Consider the following 22179-nt stretch of genomic DNA (forward strand, 5'->3'; position numbering starts at 1 on the left):
ACCAACCCCAGTTTTAATGCCTAGTTTTCATCTATTACACATGGTTATGTTTCATTGTTTGTTAGCTGTTTTTTAATGAGGTTTATTTTGTTTTTGTTTCTGCCTTTCCACGACTTTATATTTACTCTGAAGGCTGCAAATGGTTGCGTGTGTGTGTGTGTGTGTGTGTGTGTGTGTGTGTGTATATATATATATTTTTTTTTAAGGGACTTAAAGGCACAGCCACAAACACATATTTGAGTAAAGTTATGACAGTAATAACATTGAACATATATCAAGCACATGAGGCATGTTAAACCCACTGGGTAAGCGCTTTTCTTGCTCATTATCTCAGGTGATCCTCACAAAGACCACCTGCCCAAGGGCACAACTGGAGAATGACAGAATAGAGATTTGTACCTGTAGCCCAGCTCAAAAACTGTAGTTATAACCACATCTCAGGAATCTTATAAACCAGCAACACTAAGCTTTTACAAACATTAAAAAGTGTCTTCATAGTTTCCTCAGTTTATCTGATCTTTTTCTATCAACATTTGATATTTTCCCCTCTCTCTTGTTTGCAGTGTAAATGTTTCTTTTCTGTGACACCTTCATTCTTTACAAATGAAAGAAAATTATGTCTAGATCCCAGGAACTCATTTGCTCTCGTTTGTACAAAGGGCAGGATGACATCATTTTCTATAAATTTTCTAACTGAACTCAGACTGTTTACAGATTTTAAACCTTCTGACTGATCAAAGGAGAAACTAAGCAGGAAATGTCATAATGGGTTCGGGAGGATGGCACAGGGCTATATTAAACATTTGTATGGTAAAAGCTGCAAAAATGACAGACTGTGTCTATACATTGGAGGAAAAACAGGCAAACATTTAAAACTTCACATGGTGCCTCTTTATTTTCATATGTTTTCCTGTGTATAATTTACACATGTTCATTTATAAAAATGTGGAGAAATGAATAAGGCCCAAAGAAAATAAAATCTTATAACCCCACCTTGAGAGAAGAGCATTTGCTGACATTTTACAGTATTTGTATCTAAAATTTTATTTCTGCACATAAATTTTTTTCACATATGACTTACACCATGTATTCAGTTTTGCAGTTTGCTTTTTTTCTTTTAAATATGTTTCATTGTGTCATTTTAAAATATTTCAGGGACTTAAAAGCAGTTATTTTATCCTTCTTTTCCTCCTTCTACCTTTAAAGAAACTTAGTTTAAAACATACTTTAATAACAAAATTATAGAGACTGAGAACAGAATAGTGGTTTCCAAAGAATAGTAACAGGAATAAGTGGTGGGTGTGACTACAAAGGAGTAGAATGAGGAGGTCTTTGGTTTCATGGAACAGTTCTGTATCATGATTGCAGTGGTGCTCATTCTAATCTATCCAGAGAATCAAGTTACAAAGAACTATACACACAGGTTGGAGGAAGTGAAGGTCCCAGAGGGAACTAGGGGCCCCAGGAGGGAGTGCTTTAAAGGCTGAGAAATATGGTCTAAATGAGGAGTTGGGGGTCCTAGAAGAAGGTTGAAGGTCCAAGAAGTTGAGTGTTGGAAGGTGTGAGATTAGGATCCCAAGGAGTGTTGGAAGTCGAAAGAAGGGCTGAGGGTTAGAGAGTGGGAATTCAGAGTCCAAAGAAGAAAAGTAGGGTTAGTAGTGTGTCAGTGGGGTTGGAGGGGACCTTCCCTCCCATCCCCACTTCCCAGGGCAGGCCTGGAGATGAAGAGGGCAGATACTCACAGTCCTGAGTGTTCAGTGTGCCAACCACTGAGCTGGGTCTGATAGCAGCTGCTGGCACACTGGGGCTGACCGGCCACTGGGTAGGACATGGCTGTGGAGGTGATGGAGGAGGCTACCCACTGAGGGGATGTCACTGCACCTCCCCATTCCCTTCTGCCACATCTGGGCATTAACACCCCAGTCTGTCCCTGTTGCCCTTGCCTGTTACCCATCTAGTTGAGCTGGGGCTGGGAAGTTCCTGCACAGCTGAGGAATGGTAGGCATCACACATGCCGCCTCCTCCATATCTGGGCCTGGGGCACTGGGTTCCCACATTTCAAGGGCCTCTGGAGTGAAAGCAGGCGCCATATGTCTTTGAAGCCAGGATGCAAAGGAGGCGGCCAGATTCCAGGGACTGGAAAGGTCGCCGGTCCATCCAGCAGTCCCACCTTTGCCTTCCACTTTATCATGCACCTCAGACTACATCTTGCTGGCCCTGAGGAGGTAGCATTAAGGGTGGCAGAGGTGGCTGCTGTGACAGTGTCAGAGTCTATTCAAGAGATGCTGGGTACTGAGTAGGTGAGGGCAAGGGACTGGGGCACTGGGCTCTCGGGGGTAGGGGAGGTAGGGAGAAAGAGGCCCGGTCAGCCACTGACTATGAGAAATGTGGAATAGAGGTGGGTGGGGTGGAAACTCTCCCATCTCATCACAGCTGCCCAGTAGAACCCAGAGCATCCTCCTCATGCCAGAGGCAGAACTGGAGAGAGACCAAGATTCAGAAACAGGTAAAGTCCAAGACAGGGAAAGAAGGAAATCAGAGCCAGTTGCCCACAGAGATGCTGCCAGTGATGCCCACACATGCCCAGCACTTTGACTCCTCCACAAGCCCATTTTACAGACAGAACACTGAGGCCAAGAGAGGTGAAAAGAAATGTCCCACATTTGATGGCCCAGGCCAAGGGGATTAGTAGAGGGGATGCTGAGCCCAACGATTTCCAAATTCAACCCAGCACCACTCAGGCTGAGAAGGAGGGATTCAGAGGTCATTGAGAAAGACAGGGATGTCCAGGGAGCGAGATGAAAAGAGGCAGAGAGATATGAGTGTGGTGGGGTGGGGTGGGGTGGGGTGGAGGGAGAACAGAGCAGAGGGTGCAGGTGGGGTCCCAGAGCCAGAGGTATGGGTGACATCGGCACTGAGGGGAGAAGAAAAGAACAGTAGACACATGCACAAATAGGGCCATGTAACAACTGGTGAGCACCGAGGAGCCTAGGGCCGCGGTACTGTGCCGGAGTCGGTGATCTCAGGCTACAGTTTATATAAGACATCACCACTGGGGGAAGCTGGTTGAAGGGTTCACAGGACTCTATGTGCAGGAACTTCTTGTGATTCTGTATTACTTCAGAATAAAACGTTTTTTAAAAACCCACTTTATAGAAACAAAATGAGGCTTTTTTCTTCTAGAAAGACAGCTGACAAACAAAATGAGATTTTAATTAACGAACAAACTGAATACTGAAATGCAAAGTAAAGAATGATTATGTATGGCCGGGCACGGTGGTTCACGCCTGTAATCCCAGCACTTTGGGAGGCCAAGGCAGTTGGATCACAAGGTCAGGAGTTCAAGACCAGCCTGGCCAATATGGTAAAACCTCGTCTCTACTAAAGATACAAAAATTAGCCAGGTGTGGTGGCAGGTGTCTGTAATCCCAGCTACTCGGGAGGCTGAGGCAGAGAATTGCTTGAATCCGGGAGGCAGAGCTTGCAGTGAGCCGAAATTGCACCACTGCACTCCAGCCTGGGTGACAGAGCAAGACTCCGTCTCAAAAAAAAAAAAGAATGATAATGTAAAGCTGCATGTGGTAGTGCATGCCTGTAATCCCAGCTACTAGGGAGGCTGAGGTGGGAGGATTGCTTGAGCCCAGGAGCTTAAGTCCAGCCTGGTTAACATAGCAAGACCTCAGTCTCTTAGAGAAAAAAAATAAAAAGAATGATAAAGTGGAAACCAAGAAACCTGGCTTCTGATCCTACCTCTGGCTAGTCTTTAACGTTTAGGCTTCATTTTCTTTTATGGGGAAATAAGAAAATTGTGCCAGAAGATTCTGAGACCACGTCAAGCTCTGTTATTCCATAAGGTGTATAGAGTTCTGTAAATCTATATTTTGCCAAATATAGAATGAATGCCAATAGTATGTTAAGTATAGTAAGAGATTAGGGCTTGTCTAACCTTGCAATAGGCAAGAAGTCTATTTCTGCCTCTTTCTGTGTGTCTGCCTATCACTATATTAGACATTATCGTGATACAGTAGGACTTAGTCCTTAAAGGACTTCAAGAGGTTGATAGATACATAGGAAGTACCTATGCACATGCTAGATTACAAAACAGATAGTGTTATATTTGTTTATGTGCTAAAATGTGTGATATGGACAATACCTCCTCTAGACATTCTGAAAGAGATACTGTAGACTGCAGTGTATCCAAGAAAGGAGTGGAATTTCAGACATATGAATACCCTGGTTTTATTGTTAATTGCATCTCATAATATGTTATAAGGACCAGGTTGAGCTGGGTGCGGTGGCTCACGCCTGTAGTCCCAGCACTTTGGGAGGCTGAGGTGGGTGGATCACCTGAGATCAGGAGTTCAAGACCAGCCTGGCCAACATGGTGAAACCCTGTCTCTACTAAAAATACAAAAATTCGCCATGTGTGGTGGCAGGCGCCTGGCGACTCAGGAGGCTGAGGCAGGAGAATCGCTTGAACTGGGGAGGCGGAGGTTGCAGTGAGCCAAGATTGTGCCATTGCACTCCAGCCTGGTGGACACGAGTGAGACTTCGTCTCAAAAAAAAAAAAAAAGGGCCAGATTGAATATCTCATAGATACTTTGCTGTTCACTGAGCTACAGCCACTTTTATTCTAGGCTTAGACTTACTCTGTAGTTTGAACTGTTGCATTAATAGAGGGTAAACTTACCTAGATTTACTTGGTATTATTGCTTTTCTCTTTTTTTCTCTCCTGACTCCTCCTTCCCCTCCAATCTAATTCCAGCTGAAAAAAGGAAGGGTGGGCAGACTGTGGACTCTGGCCTCCCGCTTCTAAGCGTGTCTGATCCTTTCATTCCTCTTCAAGTACCTGATGCACCAGGTAGGTGAATAGAACTGTTCTGAGGTTAAGCAGCTTGATTTGCATGTCCCAGCCCTTGTAGAAAGTTCTGCCTTAAACACCCCGTGAAAAGGATCTGAATTCTAAGCCCTAATAATAGGCTGCTGTTGTATATTTTTACTGTGTCTCAATGAGAGGAGTAAACTTGTCTTGGAGGGTACCAGCCCTTAGCAAAGATAAAATCAGTTCAGGTTATACCAAATTGATTTCCATATTATATCAGTGTTCAGTTTTTCATCCTTGATTGTGTTAATGGTGACGTGAGGGGCCTCTGTATTGGAAAGAACATTAGTCCAATATGATTGTAACAATGGTGGGGAGCCTGTAAGCACATGATAAAGTGAACAAACTATGAATAGTGGTGATAGTGTGATAATGGGATTGTGGGTGACTTCTATTCAGTTCTTACTTTTCTATAATGTCTTTTTATTTTATAATATAAAAACACATAATGATAATTAGGGAATGGGATAATAATTAATAGGGAATGTGAGTCAGGAGACCTGGGTTTCCTTCCAAGCTCTGCCTCTACCTGAAAACCTTCTGGGCTTGGTTCTTCATCAGTGAAGTGCGTTGGACTGCAGGAGTTTGAGTATCTCTTGTAGTCCACCATATCTCAATTTTAAGTAGCAGTCTAAAAAGTAGAAAGTGGTTAATGTGTTCTGAAAGAGCTTTTGGAATAGTGATTGGATGCTTCCCAGTTGGAGTTCAAGTTGCCAAAGCTTTTCCTTCCGGCCTTCTGTACTCTTTTTGGAGGGAGGAGTGGTGTGGGGAAGAGAAGCTGCCCTTTCTCTTATCTATCAGTCTCTTCACAAAAGCAAATTGTTCCAGCTCCTTAGAAGCAGTTGACAGTTGTTTTGCTTCTGATCATTTTTCCTTTTTTCCCATTGTTGCCCCTACCAACTCTTGACCTTGAACTGATAGGACTGGCTTGGTTTTTTTTCTCTCCCAAAATGTTAAAGGTATTTGATTGCTTGCTTCAAGATTGGAAGTGACTGCGATGTTCATATCCTTTACCAAGTCTGCCCACCATCACTAAGACAGACTGCAGCTAGGGTACCAAGGCAGTTTTTATTTTTTATTTTTAGACAAATTTGTTTACCCCTCTAAGGAGAAGCAAACACTTGCCTTGATCAGGTAGTACTGTATAACTTTATAGCTTACTGGACCTGGATGTAGCTTAAAAATATCGAAAACCACTAAGGAATGATTCAATACAGGGTAGTTAAAAGGGAAGAAAGGAATGAAATAGAGGCACTTTTTTCCTTTGCACTCTTCAGGTATGCCTGGCAGTACTTGAACAAGTTCATTTTGAATAGAAGGTTAGAAAAGTGTGGGCTGTAAACTCCAGCTGGGGCTCACTGTCTTTTCCTCCCTGTTTTGGTAATCACGGGATCAGACAAGGGAAAGAGGTGATGGAGGCATTCTCCTTTTGACACCCCTTCAGGTTCTTGCTTTGCTGTTGCTTAGGTGGGCTGCAGAAGCCAGGAGGAAGGCCTCTTTGCACAGGGCAGAGGATGAGGGCCCTCAGGCAAGTAACTGTCCTGTGCAGCTGTCACAGGAGTCCTCTGGATCAGGGTTGAAGAGCCAGGCACATGCCCCAGGTGGCTCAGGAAATCGGATTCAGCTTGTGGAAATGCGTCTGGGGCCACCAGAGCCAGCTGGCTGCCATCCTGCCTGCCTTCTTGTCATCTTTCCTGTCTCCTGGTCCTCCATGCTGCTTTCATCCCGGTGGATTCCTGCTGAAATGTTACTGGTATACACTTTAATACCAATTAAGCCAAGACCTCTCTTGGGTTTCAGTGGAAAGATCAACTAAAATGAGACATTTTAATAGAGAACTCCAGGAGTGTGTTGTTTACTTTCTGATCTGTCAGACCAGACTCATCTGTTGAAAACATAAGTTAGACAGTTAACTCTTCTGTGCTTTGGTGAATTCTCATGTCACTGAGGGGACATAAAATCCAGACTGCTTACTGCGACCTGCAAGGCCCTAAGTGGTGTGGCCCTTGCCTACCCCTCTAATCTCAGCTGAGAGCGCTCTTCCCCTCCATCTTGTCTTTCCTCCAACAAGCTAAGCTTGTTCCCACCCCAGGGACTTTTCACTTGCTGGTGCTCAGCTTGGAAAGCCTTCCCTTCAGCTTTGTTCCCTTGTGTCATTCAACCTGTGGGTCTCAGCTTAAATGCCGTCTGCTCAGAAAGGCCCAGTGTGGTCCCACGGGCACTCCCAGTCACATCTCCTGGCACTTTTTCTTCACAGCCCTTATCAGGACATAGTCTGTCTTTCCTCATCCTATCACTCTCTGAGGGAGGGGCCTCATCTGTCTTATTCATCACCTGTATCAGCTGTGCCAATGACACTGTCTGTGTTTACTCAGTGAGTATTTACAGATCCGACAAATGAATGAAATAAAACCAGAGGCTGGAAGCCTTTAGGTGGCCCCATTACCCTCCATTTCTGTCCCAGCTCCCAGGCACCAGATGACTGGCTCCATAGCCTTCCATCTGCACCTCTGACAACTCCCAGCCACTCCCCCCACACCCACTCTTTGAGAGTGAATAAAGGAAGGCACAGCCCACAGTGTCAGGCAGCTGCCAGGCCCTGGGCTGATGAGAATAGTAGCTAGGCTCAGCAGGTCGTTTAACCCCGTCCTTTCATGGTGTCCTGCAGAATTGTGCTAAGTATGTTATATTACCACGGTAGCTTTGACTATTCTGCTTATTTTAACATTCAGCCTCTAGCACATTCAGTTACACAGCTTCTATATCAAGGACACTGCATCCTTTTTTAACATTTTTAAATATTGAGTGAGGAAAGGGCTCAGGGTTCAGTATCTCTAGAACCTGGGCAAACTGCAAATTTGGTTTTACCCCACAAAAAGCAAGTAGTCTGTGACACCTCCAGCCCACTTTGGACACCAGTCAGGTTTTTTGCCTGGTTTTCTTTCTTTGTTTTGCATACATGCTCATCTTCTACTCTCAGCCATACTGATGATAAGAATCAGGAAAGGCCGGGTGTGGTAGCTGACACTTGTAATCCTAGCACTTTGGGAGGTTGAGGCGGGTGGATCACCTGAGGTCAGGAGTTCGAAACCAGCCTGACCAATATGATGAAACCCCCGTCTCTAATAAAAATACAAAAATTAGCCAGGCATGGTGGCATGCGCCTGTAGTTCCAGGTCCTCGGGAGACTGAGACAGGAGAATTGCTTGAACCTGGGAGGCGGAGTTTCCGGTGAGCTGAGATCACAATCCTCCACTCTAGCCTGGGCGACAGAGCAAGACTCTATCTCCAAAAAAAAAAAAGAATTGGCCGGGCGTGGTGGCTCATGCCTGTAATCCCAGCACTCTGGGAGGCCGAGGCAGGTGGATCACCTGAGGTCAGGAGTTCGAGGCCAACCTGGCCAACATGGTGGGACCCTGTCTCTACTAAAAATACAAAAATTCGCTGGGCATGGTGGTGGGCGCCTGTAGTCCCAGCCACTCAGGAGGCTGAGGCAGAAGAATTGCTTGAACCCGGGAGGCAGAGATTGCAGTGAGCCGAGATTGCGCCATTGCACTCCAGCCTGGGTGACTGAGCAAGACTCTGTCTCAAAAAAAAAAAAAAAAAAGACCCATGGACTCTCAGTCTCCTGAAGACCATGTGTTTCAATGACTTTTAACATTTTTGTTTTATACTTTTAAAATGATTTCACATACAAGTACCTTTGATCTTATAGATACTGGGGAGTGGTAGGTGATAGATAATGTCAAGTAACGCCCTCATTGTGTGGGTGAGGAAGTGAGGCCTTAGTGTTGTTCTGACTGTGCTCAGCCACACATTCTTCTCATTGCCCACACTCCCCAAACAGTGGAGGTTTCTTTTATCTTTGGGACAGTTCTCAGATCAATAAAGCCTTTGACCAGAGAGCTAAATTTAAGGCTTTGGGAAATATAAAAATAGATTTGAAACTGTTAGACCTGAGTTCTAGCCATTAGTGTAGGTGATTGTGGTCAAATCACTTAAATTGTGTGTTCTTATCCTTAAAATTGGCAATACTAAAACCTACCTTATGGGGTGGTCTCAAGGTTAGATGAAATCATGTATTTGAAATTTCTATGTGAATTTTAAATTACTATAAAGATGGGAAATGCTGTTTCAACTTTGGTTCTACATCCCTATTCCCAGTGGGGCAGTCCTAGTTATCATAAAATGATATTTTTCTCTTGTTGAAATTAAACTTGCTCTTATGACCTTTAACTTTTGCACAACTGAGAACCATTAAAATAGATTTCCTGGATACAGTGATTGTCAAACTATGGGTAAAGGGCACTGGATAATTGTACGTTGGTTCGCTGGTTTGTTTTAAGGAATATTTTTATTTTTCAAAGCACTATAAAACAAATTTTCTTAGAAGGTCTGGAATATGAAAATCATAGCCATGAACATTTGTATGCTTACAAAGCTGCCAAATGATGCATGGCTAGTGAGTCTCAGAATATTTCATTGATGCTCAAATGCTGTTTGTCCATTTATTTGCCTTCTGTATGCATTAGGAAACAGATAAGCTATAAGTAGTACCAGCGTTTTAAAATATAGTAGAAACGAGGCTGGGCCAGGCTGATGCCTATATTCTCAGCACTTTGCAGGGCCAAGGCGAAAGGATCACTTGAGCCCCGGAGTTCGAGACCAGCCTGGGCAACATGGTGAGACCCTGTATCTAAAAAAAAAAATTTTTTTTTTAATTAGCCAGGCATGGTGCTGCATGCCTGTAGTCCTAGCTACTTGGGAGGCTGAGGCAGGAGGATCCCTTGAGCCCAGGAGTTTGAGGCTGCAATGAGCTATGATCACACCACTGCACTCCAGCCTGGGTGTGACAGAGTGAGACCCTGTCTCTTAAAAAGTGTGTGTGTGTGTGTGTGTACACACACATAGATATATATTAAAAAGATTGAGGAAATTTCTCTGAAAACTGGGGACAATATTTTTAAATTATTCTTTTAAATTGTAGTAAAATGTACATAATGAGATTTACCATTTTAACCATTTCTAAGTGTACAGTTCAGTGGCATTAAGTATATTCTCATTGTTTTGCAGCCGTCACTACCATCCATCCACCCACCTTTTTTCATCTTGCAAAACTGAAACTCTGTACCCATTAAACAACAACTCTCTATTTCCCCTTCCCCCAGCCCCTGGCAACCACCACTCTATTTTCTGTCTCTATGAATTTGACTACTCTAGGAACCGAATATAAGTGGAATCATACAGTATTTGTCCTTTTGTGACTGGCTTATTTCATTTAGCATCATATCCTTAAGGTTCATTCATGTTGTAGCGTATGTCAGAATTTTCTTCCTTTCTCAGGCTAAGTAATATTCCATTGTATGTATATACCACATTTTCTTTCTCCTTTCTTTTTTTTTTTTTTTTTTTTTAAACTTTATAAAAGGTGGCAGGCTAGCTTGGCCTGTGGGCTGTGGTTTGCCACCCCTGCTAAAGCTTTTTTTCTTTTTTTTTTTTTACTCAAATGTGTTTTTAATTATAGCATTAACAAAGATAAAGCAAAATCAGGGAAGTACAAAATAATTACATGCGAGTCTAACAAAATAAACATCATTTGTTCTTAGATTCTATGTACTTCCTCTAAACCTGCTGTTTTTCCAAATATTGGACCTTTTCCTCTTTACTAGTTTTCTTTTTTTTTTTTTTAATTAAGTATTTATTGATCATTCTTGGGTGTTTCTCGGAGAGGGAGATATGGCAGGGTCATAGGATAATAGTGGAGAAAAGGTCAGGAGATAAACACATGAACAAAGGTCTCTAGTTTTCCTAGGCAGAGGACCCTGCGACCTTCTGCAGTGTTTGTGTCCCTGGGTACTTGAGATTAGGGAGTGGTGATGACTCTTAAAGAGCATGCTGCCTTCAAGCATCTGTTTAACAAAGCACATCTTGCACCGCCCTTAATCCATTTAACCCTGAGTTGACACAGCACATGTTTCAGAGAGCACCGGGCTGAGGGAAAGGCCATAGATCAACAGCATCCCAAGGCAGAAGAATTTCTCCTAGTCAGAACAAAATGGAGTCTCCTATGCCCACCTCTTTCTACACAGACACAGCAACAATCTGATCTCTCCTTTCTTTTTCCCACACTTCCCCCCCTTCTTTTCAACAAAACCGCCATCGTCCTCATGGCCCACTACCGATGGTCGCTGTCTCTTCGGAGCTGTTGGGTACTCCTCCCAGACAGGGCGGCCGGGCAGAGGCGCTCCTCACCTCCCAGACAGGGTGGCCGGGCAGAGGCGCTCCTCACTTCCCAGATGGGGCGGCTGGGCAGAGGCGCTCCTCACTTCCTCCCAGACGGGGTGGCAGCCAGGCAGAGGCGCTCCTCGCTTCCCAGACGGGGCGGCGGCCGGGCAGAGGCGCTCCTCACCTCCCAGACGGGGCGGCGGCCGGGCAGAGGCGCTCCTCACCTCCCAGACGGGGCGGCGGCCGGGCAGAGGCGCTCCTCACCTCCCAGACGGGGCGGCGGCCGGGCAGAGGCGCTCCTCACCTCCCAGACGGGGCGGCGGCCGGGCAGAGGCGCTCCTCACCTCCCAGACGGGGCGGCGGCCGGGCAGAGGCGCTCCTCACCTCCCAGACGGGGCGGCGGCCGGGCAGAGGCGCTCCTCACCTCCCAGAGGGGGCGGCCGGGCAGAGGCGCTCCTCCCCTCCCAGAGGGGGCGGCCGGGCAGAGGCGCTCCTCCCCTCCCAGACGGGGCGGCCGGGCAGAGGCGCTCCTCCCCTCCCAGACGGGGCGGCCGGGCAGAGGCGCTCCTCCCCTCCCAGACGGGGCGGCCGGGCAGAGGCGCTCCTCCCCTCCCAGACGGGGCGGCCGGGCAGAGGTCCTCCTCACCTCCCAGACGGGGTGGCCGGGCAGAGGCGCTCCTCACATCCCAGACGATGGGCGGCTGGGCAGAGGCGCTCCTCGCTTCCCAGACGGGGTGGCCGGGCAGAGGTGCTCCTCACTTCCCAGAGGGGGCGGCCGGGCAGAGGCGCTCCTCACCTCCCAGAGGGGGCGGCCGGGCAGAGGCGCTCCTCACTTCCTCCCAGAAGAGGTGGCAGCCGGGCAGAGGCGCGCCTCGCTTCCCAGATGGGGCGGCGGCCGGGCAGAGGCGCTCCTCATTTCCCAGACGGGGCGGCCAGGCAGAGGCGCTCCTCACTTCCCACACCGGGCGGCCGGGCAGAGGCGCTCCTTACTTTCTCCCAGACAGGGTGGCGGCCGGGCAGAGGCACTCCTCCCCTCCCAGACGGGGTGGCCGGGCAGAGGCGCTCCTCACCTCCCAGACGGGGCGGCCGGGCAGAGGCGCTCCTCACTTCCTCCCAGACGGGGTGGCGGCCGGGCAGAGGCGCTCCTCACCTCCCAGACGGGGTGGCCGGGCAGAGGTGCTCCTCATCTCCCAGAGGGGGCGGCTGGGCAGAGGCGCTCCCCACTTCCCAGATGGGGCCGCCGGGCAGAGGTGCTCCTCACTTCCTCCCAGACGGGGTGGCGGCCGGGCAGAGGCGCTCCTCACTTCCCAGACGTTGGGCGGCCGGGCAGAGGCGCTCCTCATCTCCCAGACGGGGCGGCCAGGCAGAGGCACTCCTCACTTCCCAGACGGGGCGGCCGGGCAGAGGCGCTCCTCACTTTCCAGACGGGGTGGCCAGGTAGAGGCGCTCCTCACTTCCCAGACGGGGCGGCCGGGCAGAGGCGCTCCTCACATCCCAGACGATGGGCGGCCGGGCAGAGACGCTCCTCACTTCCTATACGGGATGGCAGCTGGGCAGAGGCTGTAATCTTAGCACTTCAGGAGGCCAAGGCAGGCGGTTGGGAGGTGGAGGTTGTAGCGAGCCGAGATCACGCCACTGCACTCCAGCCTGAGCAACATTGAGCACTGAGTGAGCGAGACTCCGTCTGCAATCCCAGCACCTCGGGAGGCCCAGGCGGGCAGATCACTCGAGGCCAGGAGCTGGAGACCAACCCGGTCAACAGGGCGAAACCCCGTCTCCACCAAAAACACAAAAACCAGTCAGGCGTGGCGGTGCGCACCTGCAATCCCAGGCACTCGGCGGGCTGAGGCAAGAGAATCACAGGAGCCCGAGGCAGGGAGGTTGCAGCGAGCCGAGATCACCACAGTACAGTCCAGCTTCGGCAACAGAGGGAGACCGAAAAAAGAAGGAGAGGGAGACCGAAAAAAGAAGGAGAGGGAGACCGGAGAGGGGAGAGGGGAGAGGCTTCTTTCTCCTTTCATCTGTTAATGGACACTTGGGTTGCTTCCATCTTTTGTCTTTTGTAAGAGATGCCGTTGTGAACATTGAGTGCTCAAATATCTCTTCCAGATCCTGCTTTCAATTCTCTTGGGTATATACCCAGAAATGGAATTGCTGGATCATATGCTAATTCTATTTTTAACTTTTTGAGGACCACTGTTTTCCATAGAGGCTGCATCATTTTACATTCCCACCAACAATGCACAAGGATTTGAGGAAACGATTTTTATAACAACTCTGCAGTACTGATCTTGGTGTTCCACAGACTAAGCAAGAAGACATTCGTTGCCCCATCAGTGCTGCTTCTTAGAATTAAAAACTTTTTTAAAAAAGTGCCTCTTGGTTTATGGCACTTCATCATCTCTTGAGAAGTTAAGCAAGAGAAGCTGTGTTTTCTCAAAGGTTTATAGTCAAGACGGGCATTCTTCTCATAACTTTTGGCCTGGCCTCTTCCTCATTTCCAACTGCCGTCTCGTGATACTGAGAAGTCCAAGGTTGATCATAATATGTGTTTTTACTCTGGAAAGCTTATCTTTCTGCAGATTTAATTCTCTAAAATGAACTTGGAATGGGGCATGATGTTTGACTTTTGCTTCCAACTTGGAGATGTCACAAATGGTTTATCAATGCTAAGAACTCTTTAGAGTGACTAGATTTCATTTTATTTTATTTCTTTTTTAGAGTGACTAGAGTTTTAAAACATCATCTCTCATCATGAGACTTCAGGGCTTACACTCCAACTCAGACAGAACATAGATTTCCAAAGCCACAAGACTGGAGCAGCCGTGTCCTCTTTTTTGGTGGGGCTTGTATTCGGCCCTTCCATGTCTGTCAATTCAGCCTGTTCTGCTCCTCCTGTTCATATTCCTAACCAGAGTCAGAATGGGCCTTGAGCAAGCCCTTGCTTTTATTAGCCTGTATAAGTAGATTCCTGTCCTCTTTTTTTTTTGAGACGGAGTCTTGCTCTGTCGCCCAGGCTGGAGTGCAATGGCGCGATCTCAGCTCACTGCAACCTCTGCCTCCTGGCTTCAAGCGATTCTCCTGCCTCAGCCCCCCGAGTAGCTCAGATTACAGGCATGCGCCACCACACCTGGCTGATTTTTGTATTTTTCATAGAGATTGTGTTTCACCATGCTGGCCAGGCTGGTCTCGAACTCCTGACCTCAGGTGATCCACCTGCCTCAGCTTCCCAAAGTGCTGGGATTACAGGGGTGAGCCCCATAGCCGGCTTCTCTTTTGATATTTTAGGAGAGGGGCTGGACATGGTGGCTCACTCCTGCAATCCCAGCACTTTGGGAGGCTGAGATGGGTGGATCACTTGAGGCCAGGGGTTTGAGATGAGACTGGGTAACATACAGGGACCCTATTTAAAAAAAAAAAAAAAAAAAGTTTTAAGTTAGCCAGGCATGGTGGCATGCATCTGTAGTTCCAGTTATTTGGAGGCTGAGGTAGGAGTGCTGGGATTACAAGTGTGAGCCACTGCACCTGGCCAGTTTATCTTCATTTTGTCAATAAGAGAACTTCAGTCTAGAAAGAGTAAGAGATTTGCCCAAAGTACTACACAAACTTAGTGTAGAACAGGTCTCCTGTTTCTTAGTACCTTGTCTACCTCTCTGTTAGACCATCCTGCCTCTTCCCCACCTTTCACTTTATTCTAACAGTTCTGCTTATTCTGTTCTCACCCAAGGCATTTGAGTAAAATATGGAACTTGACCCATATCCACTACTGTAATCACAGGCACCTGTGGCTTGGTGACCCCCTAGCCCATTTAGTCCTCTTACTTAAAAGAGACGTTAATCCCCTTTTATGTACCAAACACTTTATTTGTACACATTATAAATGTGTATATAATGTGTATATTTATACACATTAATTCTGATAAATACACCCTTTTAATCCCAACAACACTTTAAAGTAGTTCTTAATCTGTTTACAGGTGAGAAAATTGCTTAGAAAAATCAGGCAACTTAAATTCAGGCTCTTTTACTCTATTTTTTGGGATTTTGCAGACCCCAGCTAAAATTCCAAAAATGTATAGTATCACAATAAAAGGTAAAAATAAATCAATAAAATGATACTCTCTATCTTTTTTTTTATAACTTCAACTTATATTCTAGATTTAGGGGATACGTGTTCATGTTTGTTACCTGGGTATATAGCATGATGCTGAGGTTTGGGGTACAATTGATCCCATCACTCAGGTACTGAACATAGTACCCAATAGTTATTCAACTTTTGTTCCCCTCCCTCAAACACACAGACACGCGCGCGCGCGTGCACACACACACGTTTAGAGTCTGGAGTCAGTTCTAGAAATATCAGAGTAAGCCTAAAAACTAATGCAAAACTTGGCCAAGTGTGGTGGCTCACACCTGTAATTCCAGCACTTTGGATCACCTGAGGTCAGGAGTTTGAGACCAGCCTGGCCAACATGGCGAAACCCCATCTCTAATAAAAATAACAAAAATTAGCTGGGCGTGGTGGCAGGTGCCTGTAATGCCAGCTACTCGGGAGGCTGAGGCAGGAGAATTGCTTGAACCCAGGAAGTGGAGGTTGCAGTGAGCCGAGATCGCACCATTGCACTCCAGCCTGGGCAACAAGAGTGAAACTCTGTCTCAAAAAAAAAAAAGCAAACAAACAAAAAATACTAAGCAAAACTGGACCGTTTTCTTCTCTTCAGAATTGTCCAACTGCTTGTCACAAACATTTCTAAGGAAGATTAAATCATTACTAAAATACAATTTATGAATAATTTGGGGGTTTCATTGGTCTGTCCCCTTAAATAATTGAGAATAACAGTGTCAGTCTTTCTACATTTCAGGTATGAACTGTCCCAGAAGAATGGCTTTTGCCTTTGCATCCAAAGAAGCCACTTCTCATAACTCATGGGGAAAAAATATCTTTGTTCATTAGACATCACTAAGTCACAATATGCTGATGTGAAGCTTGATTGATGTTTTTGGATCTTAAGGAACACTTCTACAGTTTCCTACATTCACCACTCTCTTCTCTGTGCTGTTCTTCTCCATGCCCCATCATGATACTTGGCTTCAGTGTGTTTCTATTAAACTGTAAGGGAAAGGACAGAATTTATAAAACAAAGGATATCAGGGCCAGCCCTTGCTGCAGATGGAAGGCCTCCAGGCTCCATGATTTACAGACTGTCAGCATCCTATAGCCTTTCTTGTGCCTCCCATTACATCCTTTTCTCAAGTTCTTCATTTACAATGACCAAAAATGACCAGTAATAGCTTTAGATGTGACCTCTTCTAAGAGTCCTTACATTTTAAAGCAATCAAAACTTTAGTTAAACCAGAATAATGAAACTCCAGTGTGGTCAAATATCTGAGTCTTAGTATCAGCTAGCTCTCTTGCTTGCTTGCTGTGAGATCTTTGGCAAGTTTCTTTAACTTTCTGGAGCTGATTTCTTCATTCATAGAGGAGAAGGCTGTATTAGATGAGATACGAGGTTCTTTCCAATGCTAACCTGTCTGATAACATTACCGTTGTCCCTGGGACCATGTCTATGTGAAGACTCATATTCCTATATTGATGGAGATAGGCAGACCCCTAGACAGATACAGAGAGAACTTCAGAGACAAGTCCAGGCTCTACCATGTCTAATCTGTGACTTTGGGCAAGTTGCACATTCTCATAGTCTCTGATCTTCATTCTTTTAAACTGTATTAGTATTCCCAAACCCAGGGGTTTTTGAATAATGAATGAAAATATTTGATATTAAGCTCTACAAATGTAAGTGATGTCCATCATTGTGTTGGCACCTGGAGGCCCACTGAGTCACTGGGAGCCTTCCTTCCCTGTGAGAGTCCTGGGAGTCCAAGCAGCTTTTCGCACAGCTGTCCACCTTACATAGACATGGCCTGTGCTCTCACTCCCAGCTTTGTGCCTGGTATTGTTCTGTCTGCAGCTCCTCCCTCCCACATTTCTGGTATTTGAGTATTCCCAAGCAGCCGTGGCCATACAAGTTATCTATGTGAATAGCCTGTTACTTTGAGGTTTGGTCAGAAAATAAGCCCCCCTAAATTAGGCAGTTTACACCATTCTGTCTCACCACACAACACGTGTACACTCATGTACTTCTTTACCCTCCCACGTGCTTTTTGCTAATGACTTATAAAAATATCAGATTCTTGAGCCAGGTTCAGTGGCTCATACCTGTAATATCAGCAACTCAGGAGGCTGAGGCAGGAGGATTACTTGAGGCCAGGAGCTCAAGATTGTCCTGGGCAGCATAGCGAGACCCCATCTCTACTAAAATGAAAAATAAAAAATATTAGCTGAGCATGGTGGTACATGCCTGTAGCCCTAGCTTCTCAGAAGGCTGCAGCTGGAGGATCTGTTGAGCCCAGGAGTTCGTTCCACAGCACTTCAGCCCGGGTGGCAGAGCACTATCCTGTCTCTTTAAAAAAAAAAAAAAAAAAAAAAAAAGGCCAGGCTCAGGGACTCACACCTGTAATCCCAGCACTTTGGGAGGCCAAGGTGGGTGGATCACCTGAGGTCAGGAGTTCAAGACCAGCCTGGCCATCATAGTGAAATCCCATCTCTACTAAAAATACAAAAATTAACCGAGTGTGGTGGTGCACACTCTTAATCCCAGTTACTGGAGACTGAGGCAGGAGAATTGCTTGAACATGGGAGAGGGAGGTTGCAGTGAGCCAAAATTGTGCCATTACACTCCAGCCTGGGCGACGAGTGAAACGCCATCTCAGAAAAAAAAAAGAGATTTTTCTTCAATTCCTGTTCTTTCCACCTCCCCAGTCAAGCTAAAAGGCATAGATGTGGCAGGGCATCTGAGGGGAAACCAAGAACTGGGATACAAAGGTTCGTAAGACCCTACCTTCAGTCATGCTTAAGGGCTGTAAGAGAATTGAGTGCAGGATGCTCCAGAAGATTCCTGACGTGGCAGGAAGGTGGGGAAAGGCTTAGAGGAGATGGTATTGAGTGACAAGTACAAAAAAGTAGGGGGAGGCATCTCCATTTTACAGATGAGCAGATAATGTCAGAAGGTTAAGGAACTGTGCCAGAGTCACAACATGTCACCAGAGAGGCTAGAATTCAGAATCTGAAAGAATGCTAGCCTGAAGTTTTGCACCAAGATAAACTGCTGCACGAAAGACAAGCAAGTAATTTTGGGTCTTTACTTTTTATCCATTGCTTTTCAAGATTGCAAATATATGAGTGCTAACTTAAAAGAAGCAAGTAATTTCATTTTTTTAAGTGACAGTTTTTTGAGGAGAGAGGAATGAAGCAAAAACTAGTGTTTGGAACAATGCAAAGTTAGACTTTTTAGGAAAACCATCTTATTTTTACCAGTATGCTGAAAATTATTAGAGATATTTTTAACATCTTATAATGTCATATACAGTGTAAGGTTAGTGCTAATATAATTACACTTGTATACTTGGTTAGTGCCCTGTGAGGGTTTTTTCCTGCAACTGAAAAGCTTCCTTTTTTCTTCCTTCCTATTTTTATGTTTTTATTTATTTATTATTTTATTTTATTTTTTGAGACTCACTCTGTCACCCAGGCTGGAGCGCAATGGCACGATCTTGGCTCAGTGCAGCCTCCACCTCCTGAGTACAAGCAATTCTCTTGCCTCAGCCTCCTGAGTAGCTGGGACTTCAGGCACGCGCCACCACGCCTGGCTAATTTTTGTGTTTTTAGTAGAGGCAGGGTTTCGCCATGTTGGTCAGGCTGGGACTATAGGCATGCACTACCACACCCGGCTAATTTTTGTATTTTAAGTAGAGATGTGGATTTCCCCATGTTGGCCAGGCTGGTCTCGAACTCTTGTCCTCAGGTGATCCACCCACCTCGGCTTCCCAAAGTGCTGGGATTACAGGCGTGAGCCACTGCACCCAGCCGTCCTTCCTTTTTTAAATATAAATGAGGTATAAATGAGATATGTAGCTTATTGTCATTTAATTCAAAGTTATCTACATTCCATAGACTCCAGAGATGGTGAATTGGCTTTACATATAAGTCTTTTTCTGCAGTGTGTTAATTATACTAAAGCAAATTATCTTGCCAAGACTCTGAAATCCATTCTTTTGTTTGACCTGTGTAGTTACAGATCACCTAAATTGAAGATCACCTAAAATTTGGTTCCTGTTTTTCCACAAATATCAATTTATTTCTTGCTTATCTCAATTCCCAAATGGCCTAGAAGAATAGAGATTTATTACAACGTTATATACACGTTCTTGGACTTTAAGTCACTTCTTTTTCTCAAGCAAACATTTTAATTTTAGTTATCTTAATGACATTTCCATGTTTTAAAAGAACGTTGTTGACATGTCTTTAATTGGGCAAGTTACAGAATTTATGTGATCTAACTCTCTCTTAACAGGAAATACGAGCTCTAAATTCCCTTCTTCCTATAAGATTCTATGATTCATTATTTTGTTTCAAGTTAATGCTTTACCTTTAATAGCTTAAAGGTAAATAGAGGGTTCTTGATGGATCGGGCTAAAAGAATCGTTTTGGAAGGAATCCTAACGTGTACACATTGTCAAACATTAAGTTACCAGGTGTGACAAGTCTGGTGGCTCTGGCGTCCTTTTATTTCTTGGCCAGAAGACATCAAGAGTAATCCATTTTCGGGCTTAAGTGAATTTTGTGATATTTGACCATAGAATAATATGACTGCCAGCATGTCACAGGTGCATAGTTGGCAGACAATAAATGATCGTTGAAGTCAACTTAGGTGTGGTTGAATTGATTATCTTGGTGAGTTATAAACTGTTTCTAAATAAAGTCCCCCCCAACCCCCGAAAAAAGAGAGAGATTCAAAACTAAGCCCAGGAAGGAAAATGAACATACAAAGATTTATATGCAGATGTTCATGGCAGCTTTATTTTTACGAGCTTAAAAACTGGAAACAACCAAATGTTCAGTTGGTGAATGGATCAACAAAGTGTGGTACAGCCATACAATGGAACAGGACTCAGCAGAAAAACAGAGCAAACTATTGATACTTGGGACCACACGGATGACTTTCATCTCAAAGGCATTATGCCGAAGGAAGGAAACCACACACAAAAGACTACATACTCTGTGGTTCCACTTATAGGAAATTCTGGAAAAGGCAAAGCTGTAGGGACAGAAAGCAGATCTGTTGTTACCAGGGTCTGTGGTGAGAGGAAGGCACTGACTGTAAAGGTGTATGAAGGAATTTTCTCAGGTTTTGGAAATGTTCTGTATCATTTCAGTGGTAATGATATGAATGTATACATTTGTCCAAACTAACCACATTGTACACTTAAAATGGGCGACTTTTATTATATGCAAATTACACCTCAAATAAAAACAAGCAGACAGACCCAGGGCAGCATCTTGAATGCCTTACAAAGTGACTGCTTCACTTGAGGAAGTAATCATTTTTAAACTTCCAATTTTGAAAGCCTGTTGTTAACAAGATATTAATAGCATTCATTTTTATGGTGAATCTGTACCAAATATTGACCCCTAAAATGTGTTTGCATAAAGAATAGTGAATGATCCGCTGGCTTTAATATCTCACTACATTTTTGCTTTCTTTTTGTCTCTCTGCCCAACGTAGAAAAACTAATTGAGGGACTCAAATCTCCTGACACTTCTCTTCTGCTCCCTGACCTCTTGCCTATGACAGATCCTTTTGGTAGCACTTCCGATGCTGTAATTGGTAAAGTCATCATCTCTGTTTCTTCAGTCATGCATGATATGTGTGTCTGTTTCAAGAATGACAAGTACCTAGTTAACCAATCCCCGGGGAACAGCCCTGCCACCCCAGAAGCCAAGGCTATTTAATCTCACTTGTATCACTCCACATGAAGTGTTTTCCTTGCTTTTCGGGGGTACAACATCTATTTTTTGCCTTTCTTGATATCTTGAGATTTCTAGAGTGGATCTCTTATGAGTGAGGAGGAATGTGGAAAGTTTCACATTTAGTTAGAAAAACTTTAAAAAGTTGGTTTCTAACTAGACTTTACCTTTACTGAACTTAATGAAATTTAGCAGATTCTTCTTCTTTTTTTTTTTTTTTGAGACAGAGTTTCACTGTTGTTGCCCAGGCTGGAGTGCCATAGCGAGATCTTGGCTCACTGCAACCTCCATCTCCCGGGTTCAAGCGATTCTCCTGCCTCAGCCTCCCGAGTAGCTGGGATTACAGGCGTGCACCACCATGCCTGGCTAATTTTTATATTTTTAGTAGAGATAGGGTTTCTCCATGTTGTTCAGGCTGGTCTTGAACTCCCGACCTCAGGTGATCCACCTGCCTTGGCCTCTCAAAGTGCTGGGATTACAGGGGTGAGCCACCATGCCCAGCCCAGATTCTTCTTTAGAAGGCCCATGTACATCCAGCTACAGTGGGACGAGCCTGGGAAACATAGGAAGACCCCTATCGCTACAAAAAAAAAATGTTAATTAGCCAGGTGTGGGGGTGCACACCTGTGCTACCAGCTCTTTGGGAGGTTGAGACGGAAGATCGCTTTGAGCCAGGGGGTTTGAGGCTGCAGTGAGCCCTGATCATGCCACTGCCCTCCAGCTTAGGTGACAGAGACCCATCTTAAACAAAATTAAAAAATTTAAAAAGGTCCATGTATCCATGTATATACCAAGTATCAGTAACTGAGAAAACATTTTGCCCACTGGTTAAGCCCCATAAATAGAATCCAGGGCAGGGGCTTGGTCTGCTTCCTCTCTCACATTTTCCTGTGTTCCAACAGCAAGTCAGGCAAGATTTGCAAAATGTCCAAGGCCCCTGTACTCCAGGAGGGTCCAGTCATGAGGCACCTAATAATGCCTTTGGGCAGAAAGTCCTAGAACTCAGAAGTGCCATGACCTTGCATAGGGGTAGGCCTGCAGCTGAGGGGTATCACGTGGTGCAAAAGGCCTCCCAGCTACATCCTGGGATGGGGTTTGAGATGGATTAATGGCCTTTGCATGGCGCAGAGGATGTTTGCCTCCAGGTTTATCCCTTAATAAAAGCGAAATTACCAGAAAAAATTAAGGTGCCTTTCAGCCCATCTCT

The 22179-nt window shown here is 45.4% G+C and overlaps 1 protein-coding gene across 19 annotated transcripts in view; it reads left to right on the plus strand.

The window, feature by feature from the left end:
- Nucleotides 1-22179, plus strand: part of AAK1 (AP2 associated kinase 1) — a 192614-nt gene that overhangs the window by 147426 nt on the left and 23009 nt on the right. For 7 of the 19 annotated variants that reach the window (XM_024242718.3, XM_009237212.4, XM_009237213.4 and 4 more), the window contains exons 17-18: nucleotides 4766-4861; nucleotides 20731-20832. The exons of 3 other annotated variants lie outside the window; for them this stretch is intronic. In XM_024242718.3, the coding sequence (XP_024098486.2) occupies nucleotides 4766-4861; nucleotides 20731-20832 (198 nt within the window). Of the gene's footprint in view, nucleotides 1-4765; nucleotides 4862-6349; nucleotides 10250-20730; nucleotides 20833-22179 lie in introns of those variants that run through there. 9 more of the 19 variants (XM_009237218.4, XM_063713649.1, XM_009237215.4 and 6 more) reach the window with 3 other exon arrangements.

The sequence above is a fragment of the Pongo abelii genome, chromosome 12, assembly GCF_028885655.2.
Source record: "Pongo abelii isolate AG06213 chromosome 12, NHGRI_mPonAbe1-v2.0_pri, whole genome shotgun sequence".
Lineage (NCBI taxonomy): Eukaryota > Metazoa > Chordata > Mammalia > Primates > Hominidae > Pongo > Pongo abelii.